General features: G+C 43.0%; 2 protein-coding genes across 7 annotated transcripts in view; one reads left to right on the top strand and one right to left on the bottom strand.

Moving 5' to 3' along the window:
- The window catches only part of ATP6V1C2 (ATPase H+ transporting V1 subunit C2), a 30,049-nt gene extending 22,261 nt beyond the window's left edge, over window positions 1-7,788 (top strand). For 5 of the 6 annotated variants that reach the window (XM_064411950.1, XM_064411949.1, XM_064411946.1 and 2 more), the window contains one exon: window positions 593-2,008. In XM_064411950.1, coding sequence (XP_064268020.1) covers window positions 593-688 — 96 coding nt within the window. In that variant the 3' untranslated portion in view covers window positions 689-2,008. Of the gene's footprint in view, window positions 1-592; window positions 2,009-6,015 lie in introns of those variants that run through there. The other variant, XM_064411951.1, reaches the window with a different exon arrangement.
- On the bottom strand, window positions 885-19,683 carry PDIA6 (protein disulfide isomerase family A member 6). Its single transcript, XM_064411945.1, has 13 exons — window positions 19,580-19,683; window positions 16,561-16,702; window positions 15,678-15,735; window positions 14,926-15,052; window positions 14,325-14,431; window positions 12,909-13,033; window positions 12,387-12,501; window positions 11,334-11,474; window positions 10,064-10,148; window positions 9,910-9,982; window positions 8,742-8,900; window positions 3,222-3,318; window positions 885-2,483 (listed from the first exon to the last, which is right to left on the bottom strand). The coding sequence occupies exons 1-13, from the start codon at window positions 19,611-19,613 to the stop codon at window positions 2,415-2,417; spliced, it is 1,332 nt and encodes a 443-aa protein (XP_064268015.1). The 5' UTR covers window positions 19,614-19,683; the 3' UTR covers window positions 885-2,414.
- Between the last annotated feature and the right edge of the window lie 552 nt (window positions 19,684-20,235).

Below are 20,235 nucleotides of genomic sequence, written 5' to 3'. Positions count from 1 at the left end.
GATGTTTACAGCTACCAGAACAAAATAGGTCTGCTCAGTTATGGCTGTTCCCCTACATAAAAAGCTTAAAATCTACTATAAACATTCAGATCAACAGAAGCAAGAAAAATTAATTTGAAACTAAATCCTAGGACTGTCACACCTCTGTCCCCTGTAAAAGGCTGACATATTTATAAATAACCTAGGCCTTCAACAAGCAGCAGTACTTGCTTTCTCCTTCTCCATATCTTGAATTACAATTCAAAACAATTTAGGCTAAAGCAATAAATGAGCTAGCAGGCCTTTCAAAGCAGCCTAAAACCAGCAAGCACGGGTCCCACTGCATGAAGGGAGAACAGAGATGAGTTGCTGTAGAGCTGAAGCACACAAAAATGCTATAAGTTCATAACAGCACGGGCATGAATTCTCAATGCTAACTACATTAGACAGCCTGAAACAAGGAGCAGAGCAGATTCTCAGTGGTGAATTCCCCACGTTAAGCACAGCACATACAAAGCTCCGTTGCACCTTGGGGAAGGAGCACAGAAGCAATCCCCTGGAGCTTGGAACTGCACAGGTTTACTGGTACTAAAGCCATTACTTCCTTTTGCAGCCTGGCATGGACATCCCTGGGTTACAACTGAGTAATCAAGAATACTATCCTTATGTCTATTTCAAGATTGACCTCAGTCTTCTTGACTGCAGTTAAAGAAGAATTGCTCAAGCTTCATCTATTCAAGACTGTCATGTTACTGTAAAACAATCTTTAGCTGCTGAAAGTCAAATTAAAATGCAGATATTGTAGCAGGATGATTTTCCTACCACTTCTAGTAATTTTTACAGTGACTACAATAAAAGTTCTCTCTTATTCATAGTTTTACAAAAACATATTTCAGAGGCAGAGGTACTATGGTAGTATTTATTTTTTTGGTAAATTACAAAGATGGAATAGCTATTGGACGTGAAATAAAACAATTTAAAAAGTATGGTGGCTAGTGGATCTACTAGGTGTATACAGTCCTCTTTTTCTAACAAAGCAAACTTAAAAAAATCCAAACAGAAAAAGTAGAAAGCATCAGAGCAAAGCCCAAAGTTCCTTTAATTTAACAAAAAAACCAAAAGCCTAAGAGGAAAGATCCTCAAAAGTGTTGTGGAACTTATCATAATATGACTTACAGTCCCAAGTACTCATGAGTTTAGTTTTTGCAAAGGTATTTCAGTTAGAACAGTTCCATTACAGCTCATCTGCTGGGATGATTTAAGAGCACATCTCCTGCATGGAATCAGCAGTTACTGCTGGCTGCCCATGGTTCTGACACTGCCTTTCACGGGGATGAGCTATGGGCAATCTCTTACAGACACCAGATGACAAATATCCACATTATGTCATTTCCTTGAAAGAAGGGGAATCTTTCAGCTCTTTCATTCCTTATTTATAAACAAGCTGATCACATTAGGGTCACTTCACGACACCAATATACAAGACATGGAGAGCAATAAAATAACAGTATTTTTATTAAAAAAGCAGCAGTAAACATCCCTATTCACAGTCCTGATTCCCCTTCCAAAGGAAATAGCAATTTCAGATCAAAACAATGCCAGATGGGAAGAAATATTACTCTATTTGCTGGAGACAGCACCAGGGTGGTTTTCTGTTAGCACCTGGAAATCCTTACGCCCTGAAATACAGATTAGCTTCATCACTAATCCAGGGGAAAGACTGACAGCTCCCAGCATCTCTCATTGCAGCAGCAACTCCACTTCCATTGTTTTAATGATCTTATGAAGCCTGGCACAAAGAAAGAGAAAGCCCCTGAGAAGGAATAGGAAAAGGAAGACTGAAGAGCATTTAAACTAAGATTGTCCATCTTATCAAGCTTTAGCCAAACTGTCAAGATCTCACAGCAAGGAGGAGGTTTAGGACTCCCTTCTGCACAAGCCTCTCTATTCTACAGTTCACTTTCAAGAGTCATCCAAAATGGGACTGCTTGTACTATGTGCACCTTTCTTATTCTATACAAGACTAACAGTGTGTGTCAAAAAATATTTTATTCTTTAATTGAAACAGAAGCTGAGCAGGTTCCACCTCCATGAAAAAAATTACAGTTAAAATTGGTTACACTAACAGCCTCCAGTAACACTCAAACAGCACATTATCAACAAAATAAAACCCAAGATGTTCCAAAGAAATATCCATGTTGTCCTCAAAATATTTGTTACACAGAATACAATCAAGTTTACTGGTTATGACAATTCATAGAATTTCTGCAATGTTTTCTTGAGATGCGTACAGTCCACTGCTGCAGTGCATCCAATAGCACAGTGTGTCATGTGCTACTTCTCCATAAAAAGGCCACTGAAATATCTGTCTGATTGTGATCCAGGCTGCAAACTGCTGCGCAGGCTCTCCCAAGAAAAGAAGTTTCCTGAAGATCTCACAGCTCATCTTTACCCAAGTCATCCAGATCCACATCACTGAGATCAATGTCATCTTCAACTGGAAGCTGTTCAAAAGGGAAGGTTTGAGTACATGTTTAGAAGTGCTTACTTAATGCCAGGAGATCCCTGAGTTGGAAAGATTCTTACTTCATTCTGAGAGTAAAGCTCTCTCCTGTCATCTCCTTCATTCAGAAAACTCCAAGTGCACTAAGCACAGGACAAGTGATCAGAGTTTAGATGAGGAGGTTGTTTTTTACTAATCTAAATACTCCAGAGGAAGGCTATACAAATAAACTATGTAACAAAACTACTACCATATTCTGTGTTTTTATCTATCTGAAGTAGATCAAAGGACTGCAGTAACTTTGGTTGGTTTTTACAGCAATGTTGAACCTTAAGAAGGCAGACTTGGTCACCATGTTATTTATTAAACAGGCTTTATCTAACAAGCTTTCTGGCATTAAGACCTTGATGGCAAAGTCAGCATATCCAGAACTCCACAACACTGGGATCTTGAATGCATGCACTACCACCTCACTCAGTCAGCACTGGTCATACATTTCTGCCTCAAGTGATCCAGCTTTCAGATCACATCCTAACAGGCAGGAACATCTGGTCTGCAGTGTCAGATGATCACTGTACCATTTGGTCTGCTGGCAGGATTAAGATAATGGGAAACCATCAACACAACTTGACACAATATTGTGAGAACAGGAACTTTCACACTGACAGGTGTTAGTTACTCTATCCTGTCACTTCTGAACACAATTGCCAAGCACTTTCAGAAATGGAGTACCTCTTACCTCACCATCTTTGCCATCCCAAGGTTCAACTGAATGAATTTTGGGGAAAGCTCCACCACCCACTGGTGCTGTAGAACCACGACCAACGGAGAGTTCCCTGAGAAAAAACAAATAGAAGTTAAATTTAAGAAATTCCTCCTACTTGCATCCACCTGGAACAGAGCCTGCTTCAGATAAAAGGAATACAAGTTCAAGATTTCATCTCTTTAAGTAGATCTAAACTATCTGGATGCAAAAACTTCAAGAAGCAGAAAATGACAGAGCCCTTAAAGCAGCATTGAAAATTTACAACTGGATTCAAACACATCTGTGACATACACTATTTCATATTTCAGCAGTGTAAAAACCACAGATAAATGCAGCCTCTTTAACAGTTTTTCACTTAAGGCAACTACAAGGGGAGACTGTAATTCTAGTGCTGGAAGTCACCTGCAAGTGTTAGTGGAAATCACCAGTGATCTTCTTTAGTGGAGACAGCCTCCATGGATTCCAAAGGGTTCGAGGTAACCAGGTTTGTTTGAGACACTCCACCCTGAGCTTGCTAGTTAGGTTTGCTCAAAAAGCCCAGCATTAAAATCCTGAGGAGCTAATCCCTTTGCATCTTTCAGAGGCAAATAAGACTGAATTAACATTCCTCCCCAAATAGATAGACAATTTTTCTGCTCTTCACAGTGCCAGTTTCCTTGCAGTCAACTGCTGAGATGCTTATTAGATTGCAGCAGCTGCCTACAGCAGCTGAGTGAATGGCCAGCCACACCAGCTGTGATTATACTGCTTTCTCTAGGCAGCATAGCTCAGCTGAAGTGTCAGGAAGAGATTATTCTAACAAGCAGTGAGGCATGATAAGACAATACCAAACCAATTACCTAATGCAATATGAGCTGTTAAACTGCCTGTTGTGTCCTTGAAGCACCATCCAGCTTCATCCAGGAGAAGCTTCACTAAGATGGACTTCACAGACTAAGAAAATTTGCCATGTCTGACAAAGGCAGACACTTTCACGTGCATTACTACAAACCATCTGGTGTTTCTCTTCTTGCATTTATATCCCAACTTTAACCTGATGCCCTAAGAATGTTCCTTTTTTCGGCATTAAGAGAAAGTCTGATCACTTTCACAGGTAAGAATATAGCACTGATTCCATTAATCCAGTAGGAACTGCATTCAATTAATGTGCTTCTTGTGAAAAGGTGGGGAGAGGCTGTTGCATCTGCTTTTGCAATTCTTGCTGTTCTCTGCCATTCTCCAAGGACAGAGATGGAGATAACACTTCTAATGTAAGGTCTCAAGGGCTCCTGCATAATTTACGGCAGCTGGAACTTTACGTGTGTCCTGAGGTGACTTTATAATGCTTCTATCCCCATTCGTCTGTTTAGACCACAAATAAGTTTTGCACCTTTAAAACTGGTTCCAAGAGCAAAGGGAGAGAGAGAAGTGCAGAGTTTGTTATCAGAAACAGCACTTACTCCCCCACATCCTTCTCCTGAACAATTTTGTCTGCAGAACAGACAGACTGTGGGAGAGAGCTTTCCTTTGCTTTTTAGTTAGTTTTTAGCTAGCTAAGGCAGAGAAGTTCCTGGACTATGGTTTTTCTTTTTCTTGAACTGTTTAAACCTGCTCTGGACTGAAAACCCAGAAGAGCACCAGCAGCTCACATCAGTGGCCCACCAGAACCAGACCTGGGCCACGGCATTTCCAGCACTGGAGGGACCCATAACAGACTGAGTGAGCCAAGCTGCAACCCATAAAGGGGATTTTCTGAGTTTGTAATCTCTTCAGAGCAGCAAGAGATTTATTGTTTAATATTGTTCATTTTTTGGTGCTGGTAAATGCTTGGTCTGTTAAATAAACAGTTTTTCCCCACTTTTCTCCAAGGAAATAATTTCCCAAACCAGCTGGGGGAGGGGCTGCTTGAATTTACTTTCTTGAAGAACCCTTTTAGAAGGTTTTCTCCCAAATTTGCCCTAAACCAAGACAAATACATTATTTTGGTACCCAACATGGGGCTTGAGAAAGTGGAAAAAACCTGTACTGATTGCATTTTGGTTGTATTTACCCTGTAAAGGGATAAAGCAGTCAGTAGCCATGTTCCTTGAATACATAATGTCTCTTGGGGTGGAGGCCTTCACGTGTTTCGGGTTCTTAGGCTTTTTTAAGGTTTTAATACCTGTCTGGTCACTGGGCTTATTTTCTCATCTGGAAACAGCTCCAGTATTGTCCCTAACACACAGCTTTTATAGTAGAGGGGCATGGATTAGAATAGCTATTGTGCTGGGCTCAGTGATAATGATTTATAGGGAGTTTACTAAGGTACTGGAGTCTGTTCAAGGTAAGTATGGTTTTTCTTCGTCCTACATTGCGTCCTAGTTCCAGTAGCACATTTTGGGGCTTTATTGGTAATTGCACCCAGCTTGCTAGAGGAGGAGCAGGGGATGAGATTCTCTTGAGCCTTTCCTTTCCTTCTTCTCCTTTGAATCTATTAAGTCACTTTTTGAGAATGCTCAGTTTTCTCTGAATGTTAAAGATACCACTGTCCTAGTAGTTAATCTAGTAAGCTTCCTCTATACGGTCTGCAGCTTTTCTAGAATGAGGGCTGAGACATCCAGAGGAGCTGATGAGACCCCTGACCCAGAAGTACACCCAGGCATGGAAAATCCTGAGTGGTGTAGAGAATGAGAGGATATGGGCCAAACCCTGAAGGAATTTTCTGAGCAGTCTGGCACAGCAGTGCTTAATGATGGAGTCACTTTATTCAAGGCACAACAGTCTACAGTCAATCTTTATTTTCTTTCAGATTTGTGTACAGGCTAAATTGGGACTGTTGAAGAGTGAGTAGGTTCTGCTGACCACCCTATGGCTCTCTAGCCCATGGATTATCATATGGATGGGAATCACAGCATCTTGAATTATTCTGTACTGTTGGCAGTACACTGTCAAGTGGCAGTTGGTACTCATTGCTCTTCCCCCTTCAGAAGTCCTACTGCAGATGGGTTCTTTGACAGCCTAAGCAAGGTATTTAATTGCTCAATGCCTTCTGTCTCTGTAGCTGCTATCTTAAATGCCCACTGAGTCTCTTTGGGTCTTTGAAATACCCTTTTCAGAGGAAGTCTATGCTTAAAATATATGGAGCTTCTGGGCTAGTCTCATTAGGATATTTCTTTCACTTATTTTTAGTCAGGTGAACCTCAGCTTTCACTAGAGTAAAATCTTGTGATCCCTCTGTCATGCTAGCAATAGAAACAGATTCTGCCCCCACATGTCTTGATGGAATTAGTATGTACTGCACACTAATGTTGACTAAGGCTTTATATTTTTGTGGTTCTGATTTGCCAGGCTAATGAATCTACACAGTCTAAAAAATATGGTTTTCCTTAGTCTCTATCTGGCTAGAGGCAGGGCCCCTCTAAGTCTGGTTATCTTTCTTTCCCTGAGCATATGTTTTGGAGGTTCTTTTAAGAGGACTGAACATGTCATCATCATTATCATACCTGGCAGTTTAGCTATGGGCTACTGGAGCTGCTTTTTTTTTTTTTGTGGAACTTTTTCTCTGAGTCTTGCTGTCTTTTAATTTAAGCACCTGTTGTGCCAGAGCAGCAGTAGATGTTCTATCATATCTCTTCAAGTTTTCTCTATAATTGTACAAGAAGAACCACAGGTCAGCTAGTGAGGTGTACCTTCCCTCCTTATCTGGGGGATGTCTGCTTTTGGTACCAGAACTTTTGATCTGTACTGCTGAGATTTGGAGAAAGCCCTCTTTAATTTCTTCTTTGAGTTTCTTGTGATTCTCCTTCATCTTATTTTTTAATTCCTGCAGACGTGTTTCTACAGCTGTGATTCTTGCATGTGTTGGGCCAAGCACAGCATCTGCATGAGCTCAGAGCTTCTTTGCCATATTAAGCACGGTCTCCTCTCTGTCATCTCCCTTCAGTATTACTAAAGCAGAAGTGTATTTTTGTGGCCCAAGTCGTACAAGTTTTTGCCATATCACGGATGTATAAGGTACTAAGTCTGGATTTAGTGTTTAGGTCATTTGAGAAGACAATTTCTGCTACTGTTATTTTTTTAATTGTTGAATCCCTTGTTTTACTGTCTTCCACTGGGTTTGCTGCATACAGAGATCATCTGTACACACAAAGATTTGTGTCACACTTCCTAGGACCTGTGCCCAGAGACTGTGAGGCTTAGTCCCCCTCATAATACTTTGATCATGTGATAGGGATCTTAAATGCCTCCTTTTAGTACTGTCTAGAACTGTAGCCTCACCTGCAACATCCCAAAGATGGACTAACCAACTAATGATAGATTCATCAGGTTGTCAGGTGTAATATTTTCTTAGGCCATGGAAGTCCTTCAGGGAAAAGGACTTAATAGTGACTTCTGATGTCACTAGTTAACTAGTTACTTAATGGGTGTTAACTAACTAGATGGTCTTTGTTAGATGTTGCTCTCAATTTTTGAAAGATCCCCCACCCAGTGCTTTCAAGGTGGTTTTTAACAGTCTATTGGTCTAGTCTGGCATTTCCAGCACCAGAGGGACTAATAAGAGACTGTGTGAGCTGAACTGCAACCCACAAAAGGGACAAAGTTAGTAATCTCTTCAGAGCAGCAAGAGGTTTTATTGTTTAATATTGTCCATTTTATTTTGAGCTAATAAATGCTTTGTCTGTTAAATAAACAGTTTTTTGCCACCTTTCTCCAAGGAAATCTGTTCCAAACAAGCTAGGGGAGGGGCTGCTTAAATTTACTTTCTAAAAGAACCCCTTCAGTATTTTTCTCCCAGATTTGCCCTAAACCAGGACAATGTGGAAGCAGAGTTCCCACTTCACTCTGACCACACTAAAGTAACAGTTGAAGTTTAGCTGCTCTGTTTCAGTGCTGCTGCCACCTTCTGTCATCCTCTCCATTTCCCTTCTCTGTTCCATTCTTCTCAGCACTGGCTCTTGCCCAGCTACACAAGAGGCAGTTTCACAGGACTTGTGCTGAGCAGTGAGTTACTGACTTTTCAGATGGATTGTTTCAACTCTCCCAATCAATTTACCAAGTGCCAGGAGGATGGAAAGGTGGGTGGAGGAAGACAGGACCAAACTGAATCAGAAAGATGAACAGCAACACATACAACCTCAAGAACTTCAACAGCACCCATTATGATTCCCAAACTGGGGACTTCCCAGTTACCAATGACTAGTCAGAATGTACTATCTGAATTAAATGGAATTAATTATTAAGTTATTTCTTAAGTTACCAGAGAAACAGAATTTTTTAACATCAAAGTCTACTTCTGTTTTCAAATATTGTACTAAAACTACCTAAGTCTAAATGGCCAACTTAATTCTGCACACCACAAAAAGGTAATGATTGCTTTATTGCAATCGCCATTGAAACCATTCCCTGACTCCACAGAATTCTCATCTTAATTCTCTTAACCATGCAAGTATTGTGTGATGCAGGAGAGTCTCCTTGTAGTGTAAAGGGTCATAGCCCTAGATACAGAAAGATTTAAGACACTTAAAGATTTCATACCTGAGAAACTCATTAATCCCTTGCTCACTGAATGATCCTTTCAGAAGGGCAAATTTCATCTTCCGAGCATTAACAGCTGCCATTGCTGGATACCCAAAGCCTCCAATCCCCAGAGAGCTCTCAAGATCTGACTGAGCACCTGCTTCTGTCCACAGCCACCTTGAGGAAAAGATGAAATAGAAAATTAATAATGAGATTAGGCACCACAATAATTTTCAAATCACATATCCTGCAACCCTGCAGAGTTCAAGCAGGGCTCTGTATTGCCCTTGACACTTTCAAAGTCATCAGGGAAAAGGAAAGTCCTGATCCTGAACCTTGCAACAGAAGAAAGTCCCCTCTCAGCAGCACGTCTAGGCCAGTCCCACTCACACAGCCACCACAAGATGGACAAGAACAGCCACTAAATACAGTGCAGGGGAAGAACCACGTTAGCAACCTGAACACAGCTACACTTTAGCTGGTATTAAGGGGAAGGTTTAAAAGTACTTAAGTCACAGATCTAAACTTTACAAAGTCCTGCCCAAACATCACAATGGAGGATTGCTAGCTATGGACACTCAGTCTCAGTTCCTCGCATCTTAGCAATACCCCCAAGGAAGGTCTGGAATGAGCCAATCTCAGCATTTTCCCCCAGGCTTTCATGCCATTTTGCTCCTCTTCACAGCAGTCAGTGTTACAGAACAGCTCTCACTTTCCTGAGAAGTCCCAGAGATCCTAACCTGCACCTAAGAGAAGGAGGAGTAAAGGCATAGGCTGCTGGCCTGTTTCTTTGAGAACATGAAACACATTTATAAATTGCAGCTTACTTGTCTCTTTGAGAATTCAACAGTCACACTGGCACACTCACCAACCACCAAAATATGGTAAAAGAAACTTCCCTAAAATACTTGAGTATTCAGGACAATAATAAAAGCTGCTTAATTTCATTAATGATAGATATCATTTGTAAATGCAGAATTTGAGAGGTGGATGAAATTTTTTTAAAAAGTTATTTTAAAGTAACAGTACTGCCTTCTCCAGTAATTAGTGAAATACCAAGATATGCTACCCTGAACAAGGAACAACTCTTTCTGTAGCCTAAACAAGTATCATACAAATTTTATCCCATTTATCCCCAGAAATGCTCACATCCTTTCCAAGATGACCAGTGGACAATACCACTTACCCCCACATTTTCTTTTTGTATTTTTCAGCCATTTTTAACATGACATCCAGGTAAGAATTTCTCCCTGAAGCTCCTGTTAAACAGAATTGGACAAGTTAAAAAACACAGCTACATGCTTTAAGTGACAAAGAAGTCTGCTTGCTTGTATGTGTACCTGTGTCAAGAATATGAGGCAGGACAGAAATGATGCAGAGCTGATGAGCATCACAGGTACTCTTCAGAACATCCTCACTAATTATCTAGAAGAAAGCAGCACAAAGTCAATGCCAGTGAGATCTGGTTCTTCAGTTATGACTGTACTTTCCTCCAACAGCCTAGTAACTCCATCTTGCAAGGCAGTAAGCACTGAAACAACTTGACACAAAAGCTTACAAGTCCCTTCTACTTCACTGGTCCCCCAGTACAAGAGTCATTTACAAAGAGTTCACAAGTCTTCTGTTGAGACTTGCAGCAACAGGAAACTGCAGTATCAAAAAAGGCTTAGAGAAGGCACAGTCAGATGTCACTTCTTGCTCAAAATCACTGCTCTTGCCCAAGGCTGGAAAGAGCACCCCCAGGCCCATGCAAATGCCTGTGAGCACGAGGAGAACCAGCAGAGGCAGCCTTTGCTGTGGATGAGGATGTTCAAGCAACAGTAACAGCAACACTGGTTTTGTGGGATCTGTCTCAAAAAGGAATTGATCCAGCAACCTACAACAGTGGTCTCCAACCTTTGATTGTACATCTCCAGTAAATAAATTTCTAAGCATGCAGCCTCTGATATATAAAGATCAGTTATATGCATATACACATACATCAACATGTATTGATGTATTAATACTAGAATGCATACAAAATAAAAAATTAAGAAGGATAAGAAAGATTAAATAAGCACCATAAAAAATATCTTCATTAATAGTACAGATATTTTTTAGTTTTTTCCTTCCTGTATCCCAATTGACTGTCTTGCATGCATCTCACTTTGGAGACAAGTGATCACCATTTCAAATCTACCAACAGCAAGCTGAAAAAAGAAGTCACCTGACAGAGGGTGGAGTTTTTTGGACAACAAGCAAAACTACTCATCATGAATCTCCTAATGGACAGCTTGCAATGGCAAGACCCTGCCCTCTTATTGTAAGAAAAGAGATGGGGAACAGAACTCAACTTTTTCACTCTTTCCTCAAGAGCAGATTCAGACACCCTGGCAACTGTCAATGCCTTCACTGTATCGATTCTGATCATTTTCCAGACAACAACAAATTGACAGTAGAAATGAACATTCAGCTTTTTGTTACTCAATGCTTTTCATCCTTTACTTTCTGGGGCAAAACAGTGCAGAAGCATCACGCTTAGAGAGTTTTATATAGAGTTCATATAGACCAGTAAAAACTGCTGCCAAGAGTATGACAGAAAAGAAATTTGAGAGAATGATATATAGGTACCTCCAGGAGCTCAGGTGGTGGTGCATTATCAGAAAACAGATCCAAAGCACGAGAAATTATATCAGATCTAGTTCTCCCACCATCATAATCAACAGGGTCTTCTCCTTTCTGGAAGATTTTAATGGTGGGAAATCCACGAATCTGCAAGACAAGTTTAAACCATCAGCTCAAATGAATATTTGTGGTAGAAATTATCTGCTTGTCTGATGTCCTCTAGACTAAGAGCAAAGGGAGCAAAGGGGGAGATTCAACATCTTTGTGTATTGAGTCTCAAATGTTCTGACCCGACTTGAATTTTGTAACTTCCACCTTTGCAACAATTCAAGACAAGGTGAATGTACCCTAAATTGCTGTTTGGGGTTTTGGCCTGATGAACCAGCAGTGGTTTCACCTCAATTTAGATGCACCAAGAACTGTAGGCTTAAGCACCGTGAGGACTGTCTTTACCCTTGATATTTATTAAACAATGATTTCCTGGTTTGTCTGGGGGTGGAAACACTGGGCCTACATGGCAGTAAGTGGACCTTAAGCTCCTTCTGCTACACTTCCAGTAAATCTTGCTCAGTGTTCTCTCTACATTGTCAGCCATGTGCACTTAGAGGGAAACTATGCAGCACACTGTAAGCTCCATGGACTGTACTAAAAATTCAAGAGTATCCATTCTCTTTTGGTGAGCAACACACCTGATCTGGGCAGCTGATAACTGTCAGAGTGATCCCTGATAACAGCACCAAGGGTTCCAGAGAGGCCCAACCAGCCCACAGTCTCAAGAAAGAGACGTCTCACTCCAGATGATAAAGGTATACGAGATGTTGTGGAAATAAATAGCCTTTCTCCTCAGCAACATCCAGAATAATTATTTTCCTCCTTCTCCACTTATTTATGTTACTACTGACATTTATTATTTGTGGGAAACAAACTGAATGTGTCACTTATTTTTGGCACAAAACATTTAAGTAGTACCGGACTAAGGAACAGTTCAGTAAGGACTGAAGAGAAATCTGATCTGGTAGAGATGGAGAGGCAACTGTAACCACTGCAGAGCACACTCACCCCATATCGGCCTGCCAGCATCTGATTGACTGTTGCATCTACTGCAGCCAGCTTTACTTTTCCTTTTGTTTGTTCCTTCACTTCAGTGGCAGCAGCTGCCCATTCTGGCTCCAGGCTGAAAAACAGAGAGTACAAGTGTCCTAAGCTCTCTCAGAGCTAGATAAAGTAGCTTCAACATTATGTAGCATGTTTTACTCAAGAAAAAATTCTCTTGCTGAGAATGACAGCCAAGAGGGTTATCCAAACAAGACTGATGTCCTTCATCTGAAGGAATTAAAAGTTTAATATAACTTCCAGATCTTATTTCTACTGATAACTGGGAATTTTACAGCTAAGGAGGAATGCAGCCAGAGCAGCATGAAGCTCTGGCTAATCAGAACCCCATAAATTTTTGTTAGATCATTTTACAAAAAAACTCACTTCTGGTATACCAGAGATGCAAGGTCTCTTTTATGGGATTAAGGGTATTACACAAAACAGGCACTAACAGGAACTGAATTGTTAAAGTAAAACCTCATTTACTTTTTGCAGTGCCCACACCATGGGGCATAAAACTCCACCATCCACACATCGTCGCTATTTATGACATTCTTATCAAAGCTGTCATCAGTCAGCTCAATCACATCCTTCTTATCTCCACCTCCGCTCTGTAAGAAACAAACAGACCCTCACATAAGAAGTAACCAAAACTGGTCTCCCACACAGGCCAACTCCTGTGCGTATCACATTGAACCAAATGATCTTTATTTGAGCAAGATACAAAACAGGCAGTGTTAGGTCATACAACTTTCCTTTTTTAGAACTAACAGTACACACAGCCTACTCCCCACAGCATTTTCAAGACACAGCAAATGAACCTTCTCTTGAAAAAAAGAGAAATCAGGTCAAACTAACTAGCAAGAAGATGGGGGAACACTTTTTCAGTTCTTCATGCACTGATCTGTCCATGAATAAAATGCTCTCCAACGCCCAACTCCATCTGGAACCAAGTCCTGGTTTCCAGGCAAAACAAACAAGTGGGAGTGTGACACACACTACAGGGTACAGTCCACCCAGGTCTTCTCTGTGGCCCTGAGGATGTCAGAATGTACTTGTAGCACGACTCAGAAATAGTAGTAGGAGCCTTTTCTTTGAACTGAAAAGGAAACTTTTCAATTTACCTTCAGGAAGAAATCCAGCAAGCCAACTTCAGAAAAACACTACCAAATTAAAAGACCTTAATCTGTCTAATTTAGATTAGGATTAGGCAAATGGTACCTGAACCACCTGGAGAGTGGGGCTAACAGGAACCCCGAAGTTCAAAGGGAGATAAACCTGGAGAGTAACAGCCCCATATACCAATAAGCACTGAGAACTGACTAGCTGGAAAGCAACTTTTCAAAGAGAAATATCAGTGTCCTGGTGGACAAGCTGAAAAAGCTGAGCCAGCACTACAATCCTGCACCAAAGGTGGTCAACAGCCTCCTGAGCTGCACTAGGCAGAGTTGCCAGAAGGTCTGAGGAGGCAAACTTCTGCTCAGCACAATGTGAAACACCTGGAGTGCTGGGTCTAGTTCTAGGCTCCCCCACAGAACAGGCATGTACACACTGGAGCAAGTCCAGCCAATGGTGAGAGCTGATTAAGGGCTTTGAGCACCTGACATGTGATGAGTGTGCAGGAGAGTAGAGAAAACAAAGGCAGGCTCTTTGCTGCAACAAGAGACAAAAGTGACAAGGTTGAAATATAAGAAATACCATTTGGAGTCTCAGTTCTTGGAGATACAACTTTAGGGGACACAGCCCTGAGTAATCTGCTCCAGGTGGCCCTGCACTGGGTAGGGCACCTGGACTAGATAAAAATCCAGACATCTCTTCCAATTCTGTGACTGAGTTGGGAGCTTTGATCTCCTGTACAAGACAGTCTCCAGCTGAAAAGCAAACACACATTCCCTCAAATACCTGTTTTCCAGAACTGTATCCTCCACTTCTGCCACTAAGCCGTTCTTTCACCAGGGTCCGAAGAGCACTTAGAGCAGCGTCAACAATAGCATCACTTGTCCTGCCACCTGCAGTGCAGCAAAATAAACGACCAACCATCAAAAGGCCAGTTTAAGGTATGCTCCTAACTTTATTACAAACTTAATTCTCCCTCACCCTAATCATCTTTCAGGAAAAGCAGGACTGGGCTATGAGTGACACGGTACTAGTGGTGGGACGTCTGGCTTAAACACAAGCAGCAAGACAGACTTCACTACACCTTTGCATTACCTGGCTTTTCTTATGAGGAGTGACTCTATGGCAAGCTCCAAATAAACATGGATAAAGGAATAATTCCTTGAAACTCCCTATCAATCTCCAACAACTATGAACTGCAGGTGGGACTGTTAGACAATGCTAAGGCATACACAATTTGGTCAAACCGCTCCCACCCATCTGTCTCTCCATTACTGCAAGCACTAGACAGGAAGGAAAAAACACTCAGTACAGCATTAACAGCTACCATGATTACTGCATTCGGGGAGTTTTAGGCATGCAACATCTAAAAATTCATCACATTTACCCTGATAATCCTCTGCTTTGTTTTTGTTGGCTCCAAATATCTTGATAGTTGGAAATCCTCTGACTCCATACTGTCCACCCAAGGACTGATGTTTATCTGCATCTACTGCACCCACTTTCACTACACCCTGCAGAAACAAAACAAAAAACGACACCCAAGACTTCTACAGCAATTTAACACCTTTTCCCTGCTGGGAGCACAAGGGAAGGGGGGGGAAGAGAGGGGCAGTTACTAGGACTGCAACAGAAGAGAGGCATTTTACCCCACAAGCATTAAACTACAGAATACTGTAAATGTCCACTTCTTTCCTCAGCATGACAAAATAAATTTTAAATTGTTTGGGCTATTATTTAGTTGGGTTTTTTTGTTTGGTTTTCTTAGAAGGAGAATATACATATTTCACATAGGCAAGAGTTCAGCTAATCACAACATGACTAATTTTTGTGACCAGTCAGCACCAATGGCTTACAAAGCTGTTTTCAGTCCTAGAGAATAGTAATGGGAATTCACAGGAACAGAACTGACTTTCTTCCTCTACAATTCAATGGCTTCTTTTAAAAAGGATACAACAAACCAAACAAAACAAAAATTCCGGGTTTTCAGGTGCCTGAATAACACTTTTCTGGACATAAGTATAACTAAAGTGAAAATGGTCATAAGGACCAAACCCCTCCACATTTCCAATCCAGATGCCAAACAGCCATTGTCTCTTCAATACATTTCCACAAGCACATTTGAAAGGCTAAACTTACTTTTAAAGCTGTTGCTGCTTTCTTCCACTCAGGAGTTAGCCTTTGACAATGACCACACCTTTTAGAAAAAACAAACAAACAAAGAACAAGAACGGCAAATGTCATTCAGATGTGACAACTATTTCACAGTCACTTAAGACTGAGGATTTACTCATGAAGAGGAAAAGAGCCTGTGCCACAATACCATACCATCACTCAGGCTTCTGAGGAAAATCTTCCACATTATACAGACTGCAGTAACACTACAAGGGGTAGAGCAAGGCTTCCCCTAAACCTGTCGGTCCAGAGTCAAGCTGTGGCAACAAAAGGCCATTTTCTCCAGAATGTGGAGCTTTGGATGGCAATATCACAGATGATTTGTACAAAGATGGAATATATATATCACCAGAATTTAAATGGAATAGAGACTCCAAACTCTGGACCTGAGCAGAAAGAAGACAAAGAGGGATGCTAAATTAAGATGCACAAAGCCGGTATTTTTAAATGGAAATTGGAAGTTTTAAATGTGAATTCAGGCCTGTGCTTTCACATCAGAATTAGGCTCAGAAAAACAGAAGTGAGGGACTTTCTTACTTACCTACTGCACTTTTAATATTTTAAGTCATTTTTAATATTAATTTAACCAGAATAAATCAAGTACAAAAATGGCATAGGTTTTGCTACCAGGTTCTATTTGCAAACTTGAAATGCCAATTCCTGCCTTTTTCCCTCATGAATACAATTTAAACCAGGAATCCCAAGTAGAGCTATTTTGCTAGTCATGAGGCCATCACACTGACAACTGTGCTGCCAACAATTGAATGAAACCTTGAGCTATCAGCAGCAGATTCCTGTGCTCCTTCTCTGTCATAAGAGCAAGCAAGTACACAGCTGCAGCTCTTACCACGGGGCATAGAACTCCACGAGCCACAGGCTGTCGCTCTGAATGACCTCCTTGTTGAAGTTAGTTGGTGTGAGCTCTATCACATCATCACTGGCCGAATACAAACCGTTAACTGCCAGGAACAAAGTGCAGCTCACCGTGCCTACAACGAAAAGCAAAGACATCAGCAGTCCTGTTGAACATTTACGACTCTCCTGTTGCCATGGCTAAATCATGTCCCCACTCTTTGCAAATCAGCAGCAGAAGGAAGGGATTCCAGTTAGACCAGATAAAAAAGCAAGACAGATGCTCGCCCTCCCTGCTTAAAACATGATTCCATAGGATCTTGTAAAATAGGGTCTGTGCCTAAAGCCAGCTGGAGTTACACCACTCCTGCTAGGACTCTCCAGAGAGACTTTTGTCAAAGCTCCTACCCTAACTCCTGCTGGCACCAGAACTTCTGCAGGGATCCCCACCATCAGCTATGTTCTCTTTCAGACTCCTAAGCCAATTGTTCAAACCTCTTGCACAGCAGGCACTCAAACACATCTTTTATAGGATCACATCATGCAGGACTTTCCAACTAGGCTTAGCACACTTACAATGATTTTAGGACCAGCACCTGATGCACTGGTAGTGCATCATTCCTGCTCATGAGGATCTCAGTCTAGCATTGATTTATGTCTTTCAGAATAGACTGGAGAACAACTGCTAAATCTCTCTGGTTAACAACTCAAGCACCCCGAGCATGCTAAAAAAATAACATTAAAAGATAGAAGGAAATTGCTTTCTCTTATGGCTTTGTACTTCTGATAATTTCTGAAACTTATTATTGCTTGAGACTTTGTACACAAAACCTCATAATCCTTCCTTCTACCTAGTCAGGGAGATTGAGAGATGACAAGCGTTTCTGTAAAGAATCCACACAGCAAAAAACTTTCCTTAATTCACTAAAGACTGGAGAGAGTAAGAGCTCAGACACACAAGTTAGAACCAGACACAAAAAAGCTTTGCTGCAAGTGGTTAACAACTTCAATGGGAAGCTGCAGATTCTCTCTCAAGACTCAACATGAGAGAAAAACAGGTCAGTGATGCAGAAACTCTACAGCACATGGTATGCAGACTATATCTGTCACAGCAGTATCACCTATTCTTTATCAGTCCCACACACCAAAAGCCAGTTTCATTACCACTGTTCTGCAGGAGAGTGAAGCTGGCAGAAGTAACATCTTCCAGGTGACTCAAGCAGAGATCAGGACTGAATTGTCACACTATAAGCCAGTCCCCTCTCCACTGCACCACTACCCCATTCTAATTGTTTCCTCTAGCACGAGGACCCAACCCTTTTCTTCTGGTGTGATCAAAATCGGATTCCACCACCAGATTATGTGTTAGATTTGCTCTGTCTCTTCAGTACACCCATTCATAAGCAGCACTTAATCAGCATTGAAAAACTGACTTCCAAGGCAATCTGTAGCTGTCACAGCATGTTACAATGACCTACAGCAGCAGCTGCTGCTGGGGTAGAGTAAGAAAAAAAGGATGGAAAAAGCTTCTTGAATGTTACAGTCACTCTCAAGAGAAAAAAACCTTCTCTAGACAGAATGATACCATTACATTGAAATCAGCATATTCTTGCTTCACTTTTTAGGTGATCTCTGGCAGAATACATTCAGAAGACCAAATTCACTCAGTGACTTCTGCCCCTTGAAAGAGAGAAGTTCTAGCTTATGTAAATACACCTGCTAAACGCAACTCACAAAAGAAAGTACATGGTGCAATTCACCTAGTCCCCTGCCACTGCATCATTTTTTAAACTATGAGTCACGAACTTTCTACAGTGAAACATTCAAGGTTTAGTTCAACTTCAGCAAAGAAAAAGATCATTTTCCTATAAGCATCAAGCCAGAAAAATGCAAATCTGTCCGTGTTATTAAGGAAAAAAGAACTAGATAATCTGACTTCAAAAGTTGCTTTCTAATGTAAGCAATTCACACAGACAAAAGCACCAATAAACCAGCTAAGGCAGCTCCATGCTGGTATCACCAGTCCTAACTGAACTGCAAAGTTGCAAGTCAGAAGATCTATTATAAATAAAAGCTTCTGTCACGGGATGATGATAAAGATTCTGTGAGCTTCCTCCTACAATCACCCTCCCCTGCAGCAGTGCTCGGTGCGCCGAGACCCACATCCCTGAAAACGTGCCACCGGCGAGCCAAGCCCGGGGCAGAGCTCCCATCCAAGGGCCCGAGAGGGAATCCTTTACCGATTCCTGCAGCACACAAGAGGGCAGGAGATGGGGAACACCCTCGGACTCCGCCGTTTGACCTCGGCCACTGCTCTTGCTGCCCTCAAAGCACCAGATCGCAAGGCAGGGCAGCCAGGCACCGCCGCTTATTCAAGTCACTCAAATCAAAGAAAGTCTTTGAGTGGGGTGAGAGATAAACATCGTTTTCTTGTTTTTGTTTTTTGGGGTTTTTTTCTGCTGGGATTTTCTAAGCGTGCCCCGCTAACAGCCGAGCAATCCCCCGCCCCCGCGGCACAGAGCGGCCACAGCCGGACCGAACCAATGGGGCTGGGAAAGCGCTCTGAGACCAAGTGCAGCCCATGACCGATCACCCCTCTGCCGAACAGACCATGGCACTGAGTGTCGCGTCCAGTCCTTCCTTAAACACGGGGACGGTGACTCCACCACGGCCCCGGGCAGCCCGTTCTAATAGCTAATCACCCTACGAGTGAGGAAATTCGTCCTAATGCTCAATCTAAACCTCCCTCGGAGCAGTTTAAGGCTATATACTCTAGTCCTAGTGCAAGCTGCCTGGGAGAACAGGCCGATCCCCACCTGGCTACAACCTCCTTTCAGGAGGCTCTCCGCTCCGCCCGCCGCCCCGCGGAGCGGCCGCACGGCCTCGGGCCCCGCTCCCTCCCGCCGCGATGGGGCCCACGAAACCGCGGAAAGGGAAGCCGGGGAAAGGGAAGCCCTGCCCCGCCGTGTCCCGCTGCCCCCTCAGACCGCCCCCCGGGCCCTCACGGCTCCTACCCCACCACAGCCGGCCCGCGCCGCGCACCCCCATGGCTGCCCCGCTCCCTCGGCCGCCGCCGCCGCCACGGCCTGCGCGCCCCGCCCCGCCCGCGCCACGCGCCCCGCCGTGGCCGCCGCGCATTGGCCGCGCCAGCGCCCGGGCAGCGCCGCAGCCAATGGGGAACGGCCGCGCCAGCGGCTGCGGCGCGCGGGGGGCTGGGAGGCGCTGAGGGGCGGAGGCGGAGGAGGGCGGCGGCTGCTGCTGCTGGGCGGGGTGCGAGTCTCGGAGCTGCCGGGGGCACGACCGTGGTCAGCTCTGGAGCTCTGGGGAGAGCTCCCTCAGTCTGCTTCCAGCAGTTTCTGCTATTCGGAGCGCCCCCAGCCGCTCCCGCCTCAGCTCTGGTGGGTGCCCAGGCCTGGGCCAGAGCCCGCGCAGGCCTTCAGGGAGCAGGAAGGCAGGCCAGGGATTTATCCTGTTAGGTGGCCGAGCTGCTTTGCTACAGCCTCTGTGAAAAACAAGGCAGGGATCTAGATCGGGGAAAGGAAAAAAAAATTTGTAGTCGCAAGCTCGCCTGTAGAAATTAGCCCGGCTGAGTGAGCTGCAGTCTGGGGAAATACCGTCTGGGGAGGGAACTGGTGCGTGCTGGTAAAAAGGCTGTTAAGCCCCAGGTAAC

Source organism: Passer domesticus, chromosome 3 (assembly GCF_036417665.1).
Source record: "Passer domesticus isolate bPasDom1 chromosome 3, bPasDom1.hap1, whole genome shotgun sequence".
In the NCBI taxonomy this organism is placed as follows: Eukaryota; Metazoa; Chordata; class Aves; order Passeriformes; family Passeridae; genus Passer; species Passer domesticus.
Note: the sequence above shows the minus strand (reverse complement) of the source record. Positions and strands in the feature narration are given on the sequence as shown.

Bases quoted from the DNA above. Each gene is read 5' to 3' on its own strand.
- PDIA6 (XM_064411945.1), bottom strand. From the start codon at position 19,613: ATGGGGGTGCGCGGCGCGGGCCGGCTGTGGTGGG. The intron at 15,053-15,677 runs GTAAGTTTAGCC...TTGTTTCTGCAG, and splicing joins AAGCAGCAACAGCTTTAAAA to GGTGTAGTGAAAGTGGGTGC. The intron at 3,319-8,741 runs GTATGAAATCTT...GTTTTTTCTCAG, and splicing joins GGGATTAATGAGTTTCTCAG to GGAACTCTCCGTTGGTCGTG.